At 36.5% G+C, this 16,517-nt stretch overlaps 1 protein-coding gene across 1 annotated transcript in view; it reads left to right on the top strand.

Annotated features, from left to right (window-relative positions):
* Nucleotides 1-16,517, top strand: part of ampd2a (adenosine monophosphate deaminase 2a) — a 23,603-nt gene that overhangs the window by 3,483 nt on the left and 3,603 nt on the right. The window contains exons 2-16 of the mRNA XM_016516366.1: nucleotides 2,631-2,761; nucleotides 3,410-3,540; nucleotides 4,342-4,410; nucleotides 4,484-4,589; nucleotides 6,200-6,386; nucleotides 6,476-6,617; nucleotides 7,967-8,056; nucleotides 8,141-8,270; nucleotides 9,570-9,764; nucleotides 10,623-10,754; nucleotides 11,786-11,949; nucleotides 12,026-12,152; nucleotides 13,655-13,818; nucleotides 13,898-14,018; nucleotides 16,264-16,482. Coding sequence (XP_016371852.1) covers nucleotides 2,631-2,761; nucleotides 3,410-3,540; nucleotides 4,342-4,410; nucleotides 4,484-4,589; nucleotides 6,200-6,386; nucleotides 6,476-6,617; nucleotides 7,967-8,056; nucleotides 8,141-8,270; nucleotides 9,570-9,764; nucleotides 10,623-10,754; nucleotides 11,786-11,949; nucleotides 12,026-12,152; nucleotides 13,655-13,818; nucleotides 13,898-14,018; nucleotides 16,264-16,482 — 2,108 coding nt within the window. The remainder of the gene's footprint in view (nucleotides 1-2,630; nucleotides 2,762-3,409; nucleotides 3,541-4,341; nucleotides 4,411-4,483; nucleotides 4,590-6,199; nucleotides 6,387-6,475; nucleotides 6,618-7,966; nucleotides 8,057-8,140; nucleotides 8,271-9,569; nucleotides 9,765-10,622; nucleotides 10,755-11,785; nucleotides 11,950-12,025; nucleotides 12,153-13,654; nucleotides 13,819-13,897; nucleotides 14,019-16,263; nucleotides 16,483-16,517) is intronic.

The raw sequence follows: 16,517 nt of genomic DNA on the forward strand, positions 1-16,517 counted from the left end.
TAAAAAGATGGGTCTTAAGGCGACATTTAAAAAAAAAAAAGTGTCGGACTGTAGATATGAAGAAGGTCAGATAAGTATGAAGGAGCAAGATTAGTAAGTGCCTTGTAAGTAAGGAGAAGGATTTTAAATTCAATACGGTATTTAACCGGGAGCCAATGCAAGTGTTGTAACATGGGAGTAATGTCTTCAGTATTAGGAGTTCTGCAAATAATTCAAGCAGCTGAATTCTGTACGAACTGAAGTTTATGGAGAAGCTTTGAAGGCAGACCACAAAAAAGAGCATTACAATAATATGGGAAGTGACTGAAGCATGAACAAGGATCACTGTGCTCATTACCCGAAAGAGCCGGACGAAGACGATTAATATTATGTATGTGGAAATGACACTATTTATATGTGCTTCGAATGATGAAGTACTGTGAAAGATGACACCCAAACTTTTAACCGGTTTAGACACAGACACTGGAAAATTTTAAATATTCACTGAGGAACATTTAGACTTGGCCAGATTGGTTTTTGAGCCGACAAGAAAAATGTCAGTCTTACTACTATTTAGTTTAAGAAGATTTGATGTAAACCACTCTTTAATCTCAGCTATATAATCTGAGAGGATAGACGGAGGAAAGGTAGAGGTGGGTTTGGAGGATAGGTACAGTTGGGTGTCATCAGCATAGCAGTGGAACTGAATGCCAAATTTCTTAAAAAATATTACCAAGAGGTAGAAGATAAATAATAAATAAGAGAGGACCCACAACTGAGCCCTGCAGAACCCCAGTAGTAACATGAAGGGTTTGATGTAAACTCCTTCAACTGTACACATTGAGTACGACCCGTTAGATAAGATCGAAACCAAGTCAGGGCAGTGCCCATGATTCCAATAGACTCCAATCTGTCCAACAAAATACTGTGCGAGATCGTATCAAATGCTGCACTCAAATCAAGCAGAATAAGTATAGATAGAAGTCCTGAATTAGCAGCTGCCCATAAGTCATTGGAAATCTTAACTAATGCAGTCTCAACCAGTGTTGGGGGTAACGCATTACAAGTAACGCGAGTTACGTAATCAGATTACTTTTTTCAAGTAACTAGTAAAGTAACGCATTACTTTTTAATTTACAAGAGAATATCTGAGTTACTTTTTCAAATAAGTAACGCAAAAGTAACCTAACACATTACTTTCCATAAAAAGTAACTAAGTACTTTTTTATGGAGTAACGCAATATTGTAATGCATTACTTTTAAAAGTAACTTTCCCCAACACTGGTCTCAACACTATGACGTGAATGGAAGCCAGATTGAAATTGCTCATACAAACTATTATCATAAAGATGATCCTGGACCTGGGCTGCACAGAGAGAAACAAAAATTGATAGGAAGTGTAAAAGAAAAAAGTACTTGGACTAATAAACACTAATAATAAATAGCGCTAATAATAAAGACAGTTTAATAAATAAACAGTTTTGAAACATCATATATTTCTTGTGCAGAGCACAAACGATATTTGAAGAACGTTGTATGGACATTGTTTTGGCTTTCTTTGTACAGACAAAACCCCCAGATGTTTTTTAAAATATCTTGTATTATTTAAGTGGTTTTTCATCAATATATTACTGTTTTCTGATTCATCTTAGATTTGTTTCTAACGCACAACTGAGTGCACTGAAGTGTGAGTGTGAAGCGTCTGTTACTGACACTGAGAATGAGTGTCATCTGTACATGAGCTCTGTGCTTTAATAATGAGAATCAGACACTCCGCCTCATACTTTATGGGATGGTTTCCACACTGAATGCTGCACTGCTGTCATGAATGACTCTGACAAAAACCAGCCAGTTAGTCGGTCAATTTATTCTGCTAAATGTTCTAAGTAGATACTAAAGCTTTTCTAGGGTGTTGTTCCTGGTTGCTGTGCGGTTGCTAGGGTGTTCTAGATGATTGCTAAAGCGTTACTAGGTTACTAGGGCATTGTGGATGGTCGCTGTGTGGTTGCTATGCGTTTTTTTTTAAAATATCTTGTATTATTTAAGTGGTTTTTCATCAATATATTACTGTTTTCTGATTCATCTTAGATTTGTTTCTAATGCACAACTGAGTGCACTGAAGTGTGAGTGTGAAGCGTCTGTTACTGACACTGATGAATGAGTGTCATCTGTACATGAGCTCTGTGCTTTAATAATGAGAATCAGACACTCCGCCTCATACTGTATGGGATGGTTTCCACACTGAATGCTGCACTGCTGTCATGAATGACTCTGACAAAAACCAGCCAGTTAGTCGGTCAATTTATTCTGCTAAATGTTCTAAGTAGATACTAAAGCTTTTCTAGGGTGTTGTTCCTGGTTGCTGTGCGGTTGCTAGGGTGTTCTAGATGATTGCTAAAGCGTTACTAGGTTACTAGGGCATTGTGGATGGTCGCTGTGTGGTTGCTATGCGTTTTTTTTTCTTCTTGTCTGGTGTGAGTTGTCTCAGTGATCCTCTTGTCTGTAGTCTGACTCGGGTCCCTCCTTCAGTGTGTGGAGTGTGAAACTCGTGAGTGAACACACAACTATGAGCACCAGTACCAGTGACTGATATTAACAGCACTATTATTAGCATCTTTAATAACTGTGTGTGTGTGTGTGTGTGTGTGTAGATCTATGTGGCTCTGCTGACGTGAGGCCTTTGATGTCCCAGCGCTCTCTGCCCGGCACACCAGTCACCCACAAACACCTGCCTATCGACCTGCGCACATCCATGGACGGCAAATACAAGGAGATCGCTGAGGTGTGTGTTTGTAATGCGCGTGTGTGTTTGTAATGTGTGTGTGTGTGATTGTAATGTGCGAGGTTATAACGTGTGTAACGTGTATGATTAACGTGTGTGTGTAACGTATGATTGTAACGTGTGTGTAACGTATGATTGTAAGGCGTGTGTAATATGTGTGTTTGTAACGTGTGTGTGATTGTAATGCGTGTGTAACATGTATGATTGTAATGCGTGTGTAACGTGTGTTTGTAACACGTGCATGTAACGTGTGTGATTGCAATGCATGTGTGTTTGTAACACGTGTGTATGTAAAGTGTGATTGCAACACACATGTATAATTGTAATGCGTGTGTAACGCGTGTTTGTAACACGTGTGTATGTAACGTGTGATTGCAACACACATGTATGACGGTAACGCACGTGTGTGTTTGTAATGCACACATGTTTGTAATGTGTGTGGGTGTGTGTGTGTGATTTTAACTCGTGTGTGTGTGTTTGTAACATGCATATGTGTTTATAACGTGTGTGTTTGTAATGCGTGTATGATTGTAACAAGCATTTGTAACGTGTGTTCGTAACACGTGTGTGTGATTGTAGCACGTGTGTGCGTTTGCTCTTCAGCGTGAGTGTGCTTGTAACATGTATGTGTGTGTAACGCATGTGCAGGAGCTGCTGGCGAGGAGTCTGACGGACAGCGACATGCGTTGCGCTCCGTACGAGTTTCCTGAAGAGAGTCCTATTGAACAGCTGGAGGAGAAACGCCACCGTCTGGAGCGACAGATCAGTCAAGATGTCAAGTACAACATATACACACACACATCCTAACTGTGTGTAATGCAACTAATTTTTTTGCGCACACTGAAAGTCAATCAGAATATATTTCATGTTTAAGGTTCATTACGTGAATTGAGATTTTGTAATAAAAAAAAACATTGTAAAGTAAAATAAATAAAAAATAAAAGGGGAATATTATTAATCTTAAAGATATGTATTAATAATTTTGGTAATATTATTTATTATTAATAATAATCTACTTTCAATATATTTATTAAGCTAATTTATTAAATAAACTTAAAAATAAAGCAACTTTCCCTTCCAACTGTGATCCTAAAGATCTTTGACCGAGTCGTTAGACTGATTTTTTTAAGCATATTTCAGAATATTTTAAGTCTTCTATTCAGGCAAAATTATGTTTTGAGAACCGTTGAAGTTTCTGAAAGTCAAAAAATCATTTGTTTGTGATATTTTGGCCCGGAGTGTATTATAATGGCTTTGCACCTGCTCAGGCATTTTGTTTGTGATCTGTGTGAATTCTTTGCTTTGAACACACTGACCCAAAACACTCAACAAACACCGCAGACGTTCATAATCGCACACAGACACAACAGGCCACAGTTTGGCCGCGTTTCAGGCGTTTGTGTGGGTGTGTTTGGGTTTGTGTCTCTTACAGATGCTTAAACATACACTCTTTCTGCTCGGGTGGAGAGTTTCAGATTCCCTCTGCTGCATTTTAAATGAAAGTTCTTTAGAAAAATCAGTCCGAGTGATTTATACTCTCTCCTCTTGTGTGTGTGTGTGTGTCCTTCACATCCTTCAAGGCTTGAGCCCGAGATTCTGCTGCGAGCGAAACAAGACTTCATGAAAATAGACAGCGCTGCAGACCTGGAGTGAGTCACTGCCGTCCGTCCGTCTCTGTCTGTCCGATCCTCCGTGTCTCTCATCTCATGTGTCCGTCTGCAGGTATCTGAAGGACAGTCATGTGGACGAGGTGGACCTGCATCATATGGAGACACTTGTGGAGAAAAACTTCCAGCGCGTGTCCATCTCAGGAGAGGAGAAGTGTGGGGTGAGAACCAGAGAAACCAGCTTCAGTTAGGTCGCGTGAAAAAATGACAATAAAACAGAGAAATACCTTTTACAGCACTCATTACTGTATATGTACTAATACATTTAAGTGCAAATTAACCTCAGGTAGTATTTTTGTAGCACTTTTCACAATGTTAATAATAACTAAAAGCAATCTACTGAATAAAAACACGTAATATTTTAACTTGCTGCAACAAAATTCTTGCTAGGTGTGAATCTTCCATTTGAATTACGAATTTAAGGAAGTAGAATGAAAAGAAATTGACGAAATTTCAGTATCACTTAAGAAATCCTTGACTGAAGTGAGAAATCAATAAATCATTTGAAAACAACATGAGAAAAAAAATCAAGCAATCAATTATTAACGTGAATAAATATTTGATAAAACGTGATAAAATCAGTTTAGTCTTAAGTTTTTTTTGTAAAAAAAATATATAAAAAAAGATTTTTCTTCATTGAAATATAGCTGAAGTTGAAACATTAGATGGAAAACTTAAATTGCAATTTAAACTGAAATTTAGTTAATGTAGAAATTACTAATAAAACAAATCTGTATCAGCATGATTTTCATACAGAAAAAAGTCGTCCTCTAACTTCTCTAAGTTTGTTCTTTAAAAATTCTTAATACTACGTTTTCTCAGTTTTTTCAAAGTTCTCTAAGCTTGTGTTCTTTAAAAAAATCTTGATATTATGTTCTCTAAGTTTTTGTCTTTAAAATTTTGTTTCTCTTAAGTTTTTTTCTACATTCTCGATGTTTTGTTCTTTAAGCAGTTCTTAATATTGAGTTTTCCTCTAAGTCCTGTAAGTTGTGTCCTTTAAAAAGTTCCTAAAACTAAGTTTCATCTAAGTTCTAAGTCTTGCTCTTTAAATTTTATAAATATTAATTAGGTTTTCTCCAAGTTCTCCAAGTTTTGTGCTTTAAAAGTTTGTTAATGTTAAGTTTCCTCTCATTTTTTTAAGTTTACTACTTTAAAAAAATCTTAACGTTAAGTTTCTCTAAGTTCTTTAAATATTCTTAGTATTATTTTTTTCTTTAAGCTTTGTTCTTTAAAAATACTTAATATTAAGTTTTCTCAGTTTTTTCAAAGTTCTCTAAGCTTTTGTTCTTTAAAAAAAATCTTGATATTAAGTTTTCTCTAAGTTTTTGTCTTTAAAAACTTGTTTCTCTAAGTTTTTTTTTCTACATTCTCAATGTTTTGTTCTTTAAGCAGTTCTTAATATCAAGTTTTTCTCGAAGTCCTGTAAGTTTTGTCCTTTAAAAAGTTCCTAAAACTAAGTTTCATCTAAGTTCTAAGTCTTGCTCTTTACATTTTATAACTATTAATTAGGTTTTCTCCAAGTTTTGTTCTTTAAAAGTTTGTTACTGTTAAGTTTCCTCACATTTTTGTAAGTTAAAAAAATCTTAACGTTAAGTTTCTCTAATTTCTTTAAATATTCTTAGTATTATTTGTTTCTTTAAGCTTTGTTCTTTAAAAATTCTGAATATTACGTTTTCTCTAAGTTGTCAAATTTAAGTTAGATATTTTATTACTGCAAACCAGGACAAATGCACTGATTCTAGATGGATTCTTGTGACGTTTGTGTGTTCAGGTGCCGTTCACGGATCTGGTGGACGCAGCGAAGTGTGTTGTGAAGGCCTTGTTCATCAGAGAGAAGTACATGGCTCTGTCTCTGCAGACCTTCTATAAAACCACTGGACGATCCCTGCAGGAGCTCAGCCAGAGACCGCCGGACATCGACGCGTACGAGGACCTTCACGAGAGTCCCGTCGACTCAGGTGTGTGTGAGCGCCTCGACATGCGTGCAGAACCTAACACAAACCAGCACTTATGTGTGTGTGTGTGTGTGTGTGTGTGTCTCTCTCAGACATGTCCGTTCACGCGCCGGTGTCAGAAACGCACCCGTACGAGGGGCAGGACATGAAGAACCTGCCGCCGGACGCCGGATACAGCTGCAAGATGGTGGATGGAGTCATTCACGTCTACACCGCACAAAACCCCATGGACAAGTGAGTTTCGGGGACAAACCGACTGCAGACGTCCTCTGAATTAGCTAAATTTAGCTAAACCTCCTTTTGGGGACGTCCTCGAAAGGAAAAATGGGTCATGAAGACACATGAGTCTGTTTCAAACCCTCGTCTACATGAACAGAAATACACTGGGGAAAAAAAACATGGTGTAGAAACGGTTCTCACTCAGAAAATGCTAGTACATCTCACAATTAATTACAAAGAAACAAAGGAAAGCATTGAATTAAATGGAAAATTTTGACGTAAAAAGACTGAAATATTTTTTTTTTTTCTTGTAAAATGTACTCCAGTGTTCTTAAAAAAATCTTTATTTTACCATGAAGAAGCAAACAAGTAAATATCCAATAAACAATAACAAAAATATTATTGGGTTTGTTGAATCTAGCAATACATTATAGCTCTGAATAGCTGTTCTAAATAATATAATTATGTTAAATAAATGTATTTTATAAATAGATCTATTTATATATGTTTTTTAAATAAATGTTCTTGTAAGAATAAACTCAATTTCACTGCACACGACGCAGTGCATTCTGGGATTGGCAGTCAGGATGCCAAATTTCAATGCAAATTTTTATTTAATAAAGTAGAATCAGTGTTACTATTGTTAACTAAAATTTAACAATTAAAAAACATATGTTAATTGAAAAGAAAAAGAAAGTATAAAAACTCGTAAGCATGTTTGATTCTATGCAGGGTTATTATCGTTAACTATAAATAAAACTATTAAAAGCATTTTAAATGTTTTTTTTTTTAAATAAACTAACTGAAATAAAATATTTGTAAAAATATTCTAAAATGTTTCTTTTAGTTTAAGTTCTAAAATTACAAAAAAAACAAAAATAAAATTAATGGGCATATTTAAAAAATAAAAATAAAACAACAAATTTACAACAAAATTACTAAAACAAAGTAAAATTAAAATGTATAATTCAAAATATATTATATTATATATTAATGATTCTAAAATAACACTTGAGTAGAAGCAAATTGAACTGAAATTCAAAGAAATGTAACACCAATTAATAAATCAAATCAAATAATACATCTAGAAAATCAATTGAAAAAAAACAACAAAAATAATCAGTAATACAAAAATTACATTTGACTAATATTAGAAACTACTGATGAAAATGCTAATCTTCAAACAACAAAAAATGTCTTCATGACAGGAGTGTGTGCATATATGATGCCTAAAGACACTCACTATGTAGACGACTCGCTAGGGTTGAAACAGGGTTTGTCTCTTCATTCACTGCTAAAAGTGTCTTAGTCTTTAGCACTTAACTGTGGCTCTACAAAGACGTCTGTGTTGAAATGATCCGCAGGAGCACCGAGCTGGACCTGCCGTATCCAGACCTGCAGGAATACATCGCCGACATGAACGTGATGATGGCGCTCATCATTAACGGCCCCGTGTGAGTGACTCGTTTCCCAGCATGCACTGGGCTCGGCGTACGTGTGCGCGTTCGGCCGCGTCTGATGTGTGCGTTTCTCTGCAGGAAGTCGTTCTGTTACCGGCGGCTGCAGTATCTGAGCTCCAAGTTTCAGATGCACGTCCTGCTGAACGAGATGAAGGAGCTCGCCGCGCAGAAGAAGGTGCCGCACAGAGACTTCTACAACATACGCAAGGTGACGCATGCCTTCAGTTAGCCGGAGTTATTTACCGTAAACCACAGCGGAGCGCTTTCGGACAGGTGCACATCCCGTTTAAGGTAGTAATAACCATTAAAATCATTAAATCGACTGAGAAATAGATTAGCAACATATGTATGAAGAGATTAAAGAATCTGCAATCTGATCATCAAAAATATCAAACATATATCATTATGCACATACGTAAATATGCTAAATGAAAGTAGAATATCAGTGTAGAGTATTAGAATATAAAAATATTTTAAAAAATCTAATAGAATTAAATTGGCTAGTATAGAAATAATCATCAACATGAAAGTAGATGAATTGAATATTTTTTAATAAATGATATAATCACAAATGTATGTAATAAATATGTGTAATGTATATAATACTAATATACAGTATTAGAATTTATATAACAATTATAGAAATATATAACATTTGAATATTGATGTACAGTGTTAGAGTACTGAAATAAATAGACTACTAAAATAATTATTAACAATGTAAAAAATAATATAAAAAAATTAAATACTTTAACTGTATGGTAAAAATAAATATAATACTAGTATAATTAACTGTAAAAGAATAAAGTATTCTTTATAGAACAATATTTTTATATTATAGCATTATTTTATTATAGAAAAATACATCATAATTATATATTACATTATTATTAGTGCTGTCAAATGATTAATCGCATCCAAAATAAAAGTTTTTGTTTACATAATATATGTGTGTACTGTGTATATTTATTATGTATATATAAATACATATTGAAATTATCATCAAATTGAAAATTGCTTTACTGTATAATAAATATAATAGAATACTTTTTTAGAAAATATGTTATAAAAAAACAATATAATTATAGAAAAACATACTTATATTTATAATATTATATATAATATTACAAATATTAATAAATACACAATATTTAAATTAATGCATTTTCAACTTCTCAACCGATTTTCTTTTATGATTATTTTGATTATTTGTGATTTTATGATTATTGATTAAGCAAATTCAGTTGAAATTACAACTACAAACAAAAAACAACCAAACAGCGATTAGAAAGTGCAAGAAAAAAAAAAAACATTCTTAAATTCAAAATGTTGCACCAAAGAGAAAAACAACATGTAAAACAAGCGCAACAACTAGATCTCGCTCGGAATAAATTGCTGTCAAAATGTAAGTGTAAACGTGAAACCGATTTGCGTTTCATAGTTTAGTTCGTTAGTGAAACGGCAGCAGAATGAATGAGCGTGTGAACTGTGGTGAACTGTCCGTCAGGTGGACACGCACATCCACGCCTCGTCCTGCATGAACCAGAAGCACCTGCTGCGCTTCATCAAGAGCTCCATGAAGAAGTACCCGGACGAGATCGTGCGCATGCAGGGCGGCCGCGGCCAGACGATGATGGAGGTGTTCGAGAACATGAACCTGACGGCGTACGACCTGAGCGTGGACACGCTGGACATGCACGCGGTGAGAGTCTCGCACACACTAACACGGCTGATTTATACTTCTGCGTCGGACCTACGCTGTAGCCTTTACGCCGTAGGCTATGCATCAGTTTTCATTTATACTTCTGCGTGTTGTCCGCGTCGATGTGCAGTACACATGCAAACCACTAGTCTGCAGTGTCCACGGGCATGTTGCTGGTGTAACCCGTAGTACCACGGCAAAAGCCGAAGAAGAAGAAGCGGCTCGTCGGAGAAGCATGCCGTGACGGCGGCAAATAAATATCAAATCATTAAATCATTATTTAAAACTACAAAAAGGAGACAACAACGGAACAGGAGAAGATGGCATACTTTCAATCTCCACAAGCACTTGTACCACGGCAGATCAACATTGTTTGTCGCGCACAACTAGTGATGTATAATGCTATGTAGTACCGTATTGACCCGAATATAAGACAATGTTTTTTTCTTGGAAATACATCTGAAAAAACGCGGTCGTCTTATATTCAGGGTCTAGACTTTGACATGTCAATAATACACCCACAACAATAGGTGGCGCCAAATACGCATAAAACGAGTGTGCCATGAAATACGTAATGTATTTGTTTTATTTTATATAAGAAGGTGTAACATTAAAATATATTAAATTGCACATAAATGCACACAAAACTCAAGTACATGCGGAGGGAGGGGTTCTAGCAGACCAATCACTGCGCTTGCGGTCCGCGTAGAATTGACGAAGAGTGAATTTTTGGAGAGGTGCACGTCAGGCTACGGCGTGGGGTGTGCGTCTATAGGCTACGGCGTAGGTTCGACGCAGAAGTATAAATTGGGCTTAAGACTCGCTCGCGCATGCTAACGCCTTCCGCTCCCTCCGCAGGACAGGAACACCTTCCACCGCTTCGACAAATTCAACTCCAAATACAACCCCATCGGAGAGTCCATCCTCAGAGAGATCTTCATCAAGACCGACAACCACATCCACGGGAAGTACTTCGGACACATCGTCAAGGTACAGACCACAATAATTCAGAGCAGCTATTGTCATATTTACAACTACTGGACTATGAATGTATTATATAAAACGATCAATAATTAATCATTATCAAATAATGCTAATAAATATCTCAATTAAAATATTTATAACTATATTATATATAATTATAAATAACATATAAATAATGTACGGTATTAGAATACTAGCATTTATTTAATATGTGTATTAAAAGATAGTATTTGCCCAAAATTATCAAAATTAAAATATGTATTTATAAATATGTGATGTATAATAAATATAAATATTAATAATATAATAATGTTTAGTACTGGAATATTTATATATACTGTATGTGTGTGTATTTATATATATATATAATAAATATACACAGAACACACACATATATTATGTAAACAAAAACTTTTATTTTGGATGCAATTAATTGTTTGACAGCACTAATAATTATATATTGTAAAACAATGTAATATGTATTTCTATATGCGCATTTAAAAATGTGTGTTTAAACTTTTAAAAAATAATTCAGTGCATTATCAGTTTTTTAACAAAACTTTTTTTAAGATATATTTTTGCTTACTTTCCTAAATCTATATTTTAAAATGAATTAGTAAAGTTAAATAAAAATAAAACTGATAAAATACATTAGAATATATAAACTCATTTTAATATATTTTGCTTTCAAAATGTAGTTTAAGAAAAGGAAACAATATGCAAAAACAAATGTTTTATTGATCATGCACATTTTTTATTTAATTAGTATTATTAATATAAAATCATGTGTTGAAAAGGACTTAATATATTTAAAGAAAATTACAATTAATAAAAAAATATTATATTTATATTTCAAAGTGTAGTTTAAAAAAAGACAAAATACGAACTAAAAAAAGATGTTTAATAATGTCTTCATTGAAGCACACATTTAAATCTCATTACTGTATGCATTATTTTGTCACTAAATCCAAAACGAGCCCAGATGATGGTGTATATTCAGTGCTGAATGTGCTGCGGTGCGTTTCCTGTGTGCGCAGGAAGTGATGTCAGACCTGGAGGAGAGCAAGTATCAGAACGCTGAGCTGCGTCTGTCCATTTACGGCCGATCCATGGATGAGTGGGACAAACTGGCGCTGTGGGCCGTCTCTCACTCCGTCTACTCCGACAACGTCCGCTGGCTCGTCCAGATCCCACGACTCTTGTGAGGAGACACACACACACACACACACACACAAACACAGTGAGTTTGAGACAGTGTGTTGTGTGTTTGTCCGCAGTGACGTTTACCGCACTAAGCAGCAGCTGAGTAACTTCCAGCAGATGCTGGAGAACATCTTCCTGCCGCTGTTCGAGGTCACCATCAATCCCAGCAGCCACCCGCAGCTGCACCTGTTACTGCAGCATGTGAGTCACACACACACACACACACGCACACACACACACTCTCACACACGCACTCTCACACACACGCACACACACACACACACGCACGCACAACACAACAGTCAGACCTAGGGTTGCAAAAAGGTGGGAAATTTCCAGTAAATTTGGAAACTTTCTAGGATTTTTTGGAATATTCCAGGGATTTTTGGAAAGTTTCCGGAAATGTTCCACCCCTTTTGCAACCCTAGTCAGACTTTTTAATTAAAACTACAACCATAAAATACATTTTCGTTACTTCAAATAAAATAAAATACATAAATATTTCAGCTAGTTGCCAAGCAATGTAATTTTAGTATTATTTACATATAAACATGTTTTGTGTCTTAAGATAATTCATATACATTCAAGTCAAAGTCAATAAATTCAAGACTCTTGACAAGACGAATAAAATAACATACAATTTTGTGCAGAATACACTTTTATTTGTCAGCCTATCTCTCTTTCTTTCAGTACGAAATTTAAATGTGAGATTCTGGAAACGAGATCTAAATTTAGCGGGAACGGTCGGGTCCGGAAGAAAATTATTCTAAGCGGACAGCGGGTGAACAAAGAGTGAATATATAGCGGGAGCAGGTGGGTGCGGAATAGATCCTTGCTAAAAGAAACAGTCCCGCGCAAACCTCTAGCTGCAAGCGCTGAATTAAAGTAACAGCGCATTGTTTGCAGTAAATATGAACATGGATTGACACGAAAATTGAAATGCAAAAGGAGAGGCGGTAGAGCTGACTATTTCTGTCAATGGTAAGTCTGTGATAACGTAAGAAAAGTAGTTTAAATGTTTTGCCACTTGCTTGAGCAACTTAATATATAAATCTAGAAGTAAATGCAAAAGTAAAAAGCATTGAATAATGTGTTGCTTATATTTATTGTGTTTAAACATGTCTGTGAAAGATTGTATTACTGTACTGTGTAAAAAAAAAGAATTGCAATGCTGAAAAAGCATTTTGGATTTGAAATTAAAATAATGGATAAATGTTTTGTTTGTGGTAAACACGGATCAGTAGCGGACTGCTGTGTGAAAGCTGCTTCTCTCACAAGAGTCACCTAAGAGGGGAATTCCCCCCATTTTCAAAAATGAAATTCAGGCCCTGAATAAATGTCTAAAAATCCTGATTGGAGTATCACTATAAATAGTTATAAATGATAAAAAGTAGGCTTTGAAAGGATCGGTATCGGCAGATACTGCTTTCTGTGATCTGCGATCGGCCTCAAAAATCCTGATCGGAGCACCCCTAGAATCGTTTATCGTGCGCTATTCTGATTCCGTGCACATTAAAGACTATATAAAAACACTTAACAAGGACATTTCCTGTTGAAACAGGAAGCAGTCACTGTCATTTTAGAGAGCGTCTGATTGGACAGAAATCTATGGAGTGCACGATGATGTCATCGGTGCCTCTAGTTTGTTTGAGCGGAGGAGAAAAACTAACTGTAAGCCACAAAACGTTCATTTTAATGTGTAGGTGGTGGGATTCGACAGCGTGGACGACGAGTCCAAACCGGAGCATCACGTCTTCAACCTGGACAGTCCGTCTCCGGCGCGCTGGTGTGACGACGACAACCCGCCGTACTCCTACTACCTGTACTACATGTACGTCAACATGACCGTCCTCAACCACCTGCGCAGGTACTCACTCACGCCACATCATGTGATCGAATCGCTTTATAAAGAATCACCTGAATCACCTGTCCGTCTCTGTGAGCAGGAGGCGGGGCTTCAACACCTTCGTGCTGCGACCTCACTGCGGGGAGGCGGGGCCTATCCATCACCTGGTGTCTGGATTCATGCTGTCAGAAAACATCTCCCACGGACTGCTGCTCAGGAAGGTACGTGGACGCTAGGGAGGGAATCAAAAGAAACTGATTCGCTAAAGAACCGCTTCAAAAGAGTCATTTGTTCAGAAATCAAGACTACCGGTTGTGCAGTGCTTGTGTGATTCAGTAAAATGAACTGGTTCACTTAAAGCACCAGTTCAAAAGAGTCACTAGTTCAGGAATGTGACTGTGGTTGTGTTTGATTCATAAGAACCATTAATCTGGGAATCGGATTACACTAGCCACACTATACTATGTGGCTTTGATTCACTAAAACGAACTGGTTCATAAGAATCTTTAGTCCTGGAATTGGATTACGTTGGTCACGCTATGTGGATTTAATTCACTAAAATGAACCGGTTCAAAAGAGTCAATTGTTCAGGAATCTAGACTATAACTGGTTGGGCTGTATGTCTTTGATTCATTAAAATGAACTGGTTCATAAGAGCCATTAATCTGGGAACCAGACTACACTAGTCACACTACACTGTGGTTTGGATTTACTAAAAAGAACTGGTTCAAAAGAGTCATTTGTTCAGGAATCGGATTATGCCGGTTGTGCTGTATGTGTTTGATTCACTGAAATGAACCGGTTCGTAAGAATCATAAGTCCAGAAATTGGATTACACTGGTCACGCTATGTGGATTTAATTGACTAAAAAGAACCGGTTCAAAAGAGTCAATTGTTCAGGAATCGGACTATAACAGGTTGGGTCTGTATGTGTTTGATTCACTAAAATGAACCGCTTTAAAAGAGTTTTTTTTTCAAGAATTGGACTATAAAGGTTTTTTTGAGTGAATCAAACACATACAGAGTAACCTATGTAGTCTGATTCCTGAATTAACGATTCTTATCAACTGGTATCGATTCATAAAAGTTACTTGTTTGGGAAATCGTTTACAGTATTTTTTTTTTCTCTGCTTTTAAGAGTCGTTCTAGTTGCACTACATGGTTATGATTCACTAAAAAGGTTCCGTTTATAAGAGTCATACATTCGGTGGCATAGCTCTGATTTACTAAAAAGATTCAGTTCATAGGAGTCATTTGTTCAGTAATCAGACTACCCTCGTTGCATCATTCGGTTTTTAAGAATTTGTTTTCAACCCTAATGAGCACACATAATTAAGCAATTGTAATCTGAATCAAACACATGCAGCACAGCCAGCGTAATCCAACCATTTCCTGAAAGAAAGGCTCTTATGAGTCGGCTCTTTTTAGCGAATCAAACAAATGCAGTGCAACCATTCCAGTCCAGTTCATTTCAAGACAAACACCTCTGAATGAACCGGTTCTTTTTATTGACTCAAAACTGTACAGCACCACCAGTGTAGTCTGATTCCTGAACAAACAATTCTTATGACCTGGCTCTTTTTATTGACTCAAAAAGTGTAATGTAGTTCGATTCCTTACCCTGCACTGGACTGACTGTGAAGTTTTTGGATGTGGACGCTGTGTGGATTTGATTTACTAAAAAGAACCAGTTCATAAGAGTCATTTGTTCAGAAATCATACTACACTTGTTTCTTTTTAGTGAATCAAACACATACAGAGCAACCAATGTAGTCCGATGCCTGAATAAATGACTCTTATAAACAAATGACTCGTTCAGTATTTTGTTTTCTCAGCTAATCGGATTTCAGTTGTTGTGATATGTGGCTTTTGATTCAGTAAAAAGATACAGCTCACGAAAGTTATTTGGGTAACGGATTTCACTAGAAGTTTTGATTCATTTAAAGCTTCAGTTCAAATTAATCATACTACCCTGGTTGCCTCATTTGATTCCAGTACTTTTAAAAGAACAGTAACTAGTTGTTTTTAGCTAATACAGAGCAACTAATATAGTCTGACTCCTTAACAAATGAACTTTATGAACCAGTCCTTTTTAAGTGAATCAACCACACAGCACAACCAGTGTAGGTTCACATGACCTTATTTTGATTCAATAAAACAGTTCAGTTCAAAAGAGTCATTTGTTTAGATATAAGATTTCACTAGTCAGTCAAAAAAAAAAAAAGAAGGTTGTTTTTCATTCACTAAAAAGAACCAATTCAATCGGTCTACATTAGTCACTCCGGATGTGTTTGATTCACTGAAAAGAACCGCTTCATAAGAGTCAGTCATTCAGGAATCATTGGTTTTCAGTATTTTGAACAGGTTCTCGTTTACTACACTGGATAAACACACAGAGCTGAATGCGTGAGCGGGAAGTGGAGGTCAGATGAGCAGTGATCGTGTACCTGTGTGTGTGTGTCGTAGGCTCCGGTCCTGCAGTATCTGTATTATCTGGCTCAGGTGGGCATCGCCATGTCTCCGCTCAGCAACAACAGTCTGTTTCTGAGTTACCATCGCAACCCTCTGCCCGAGTATCTGTCCCGTGGCCTGATGGTGTCGCTGTCCACCGACGACCCGCTGCAGTTCCACTTCACTAAGGTGAGCGGCGGCGGCGCGAGACGCTCCTGTCTGAGGACTCGTGTCGTGTGTGTATATGTAAACGTGTGTGTGTTTCAGGA

Source organism: Sinocyclocheilus rhinocerous, unplaced genomic scaffold (genome assembly GCF_001515625.1).
Source record: "Sinocyclocheilus rhinocerous isolate Xijiao unplaced genomic scaffold, SAMN03320098_v1.1 scaffold1469, whole genome shotgun sequence".
Lineage (NCBI taxonomy): Eukaryota > Metazoa > Chordata > Actinopteri > Cypriniformes > Cyprinidae > Sinocyclocheilus > Sinocyclocheilus rhinocerous.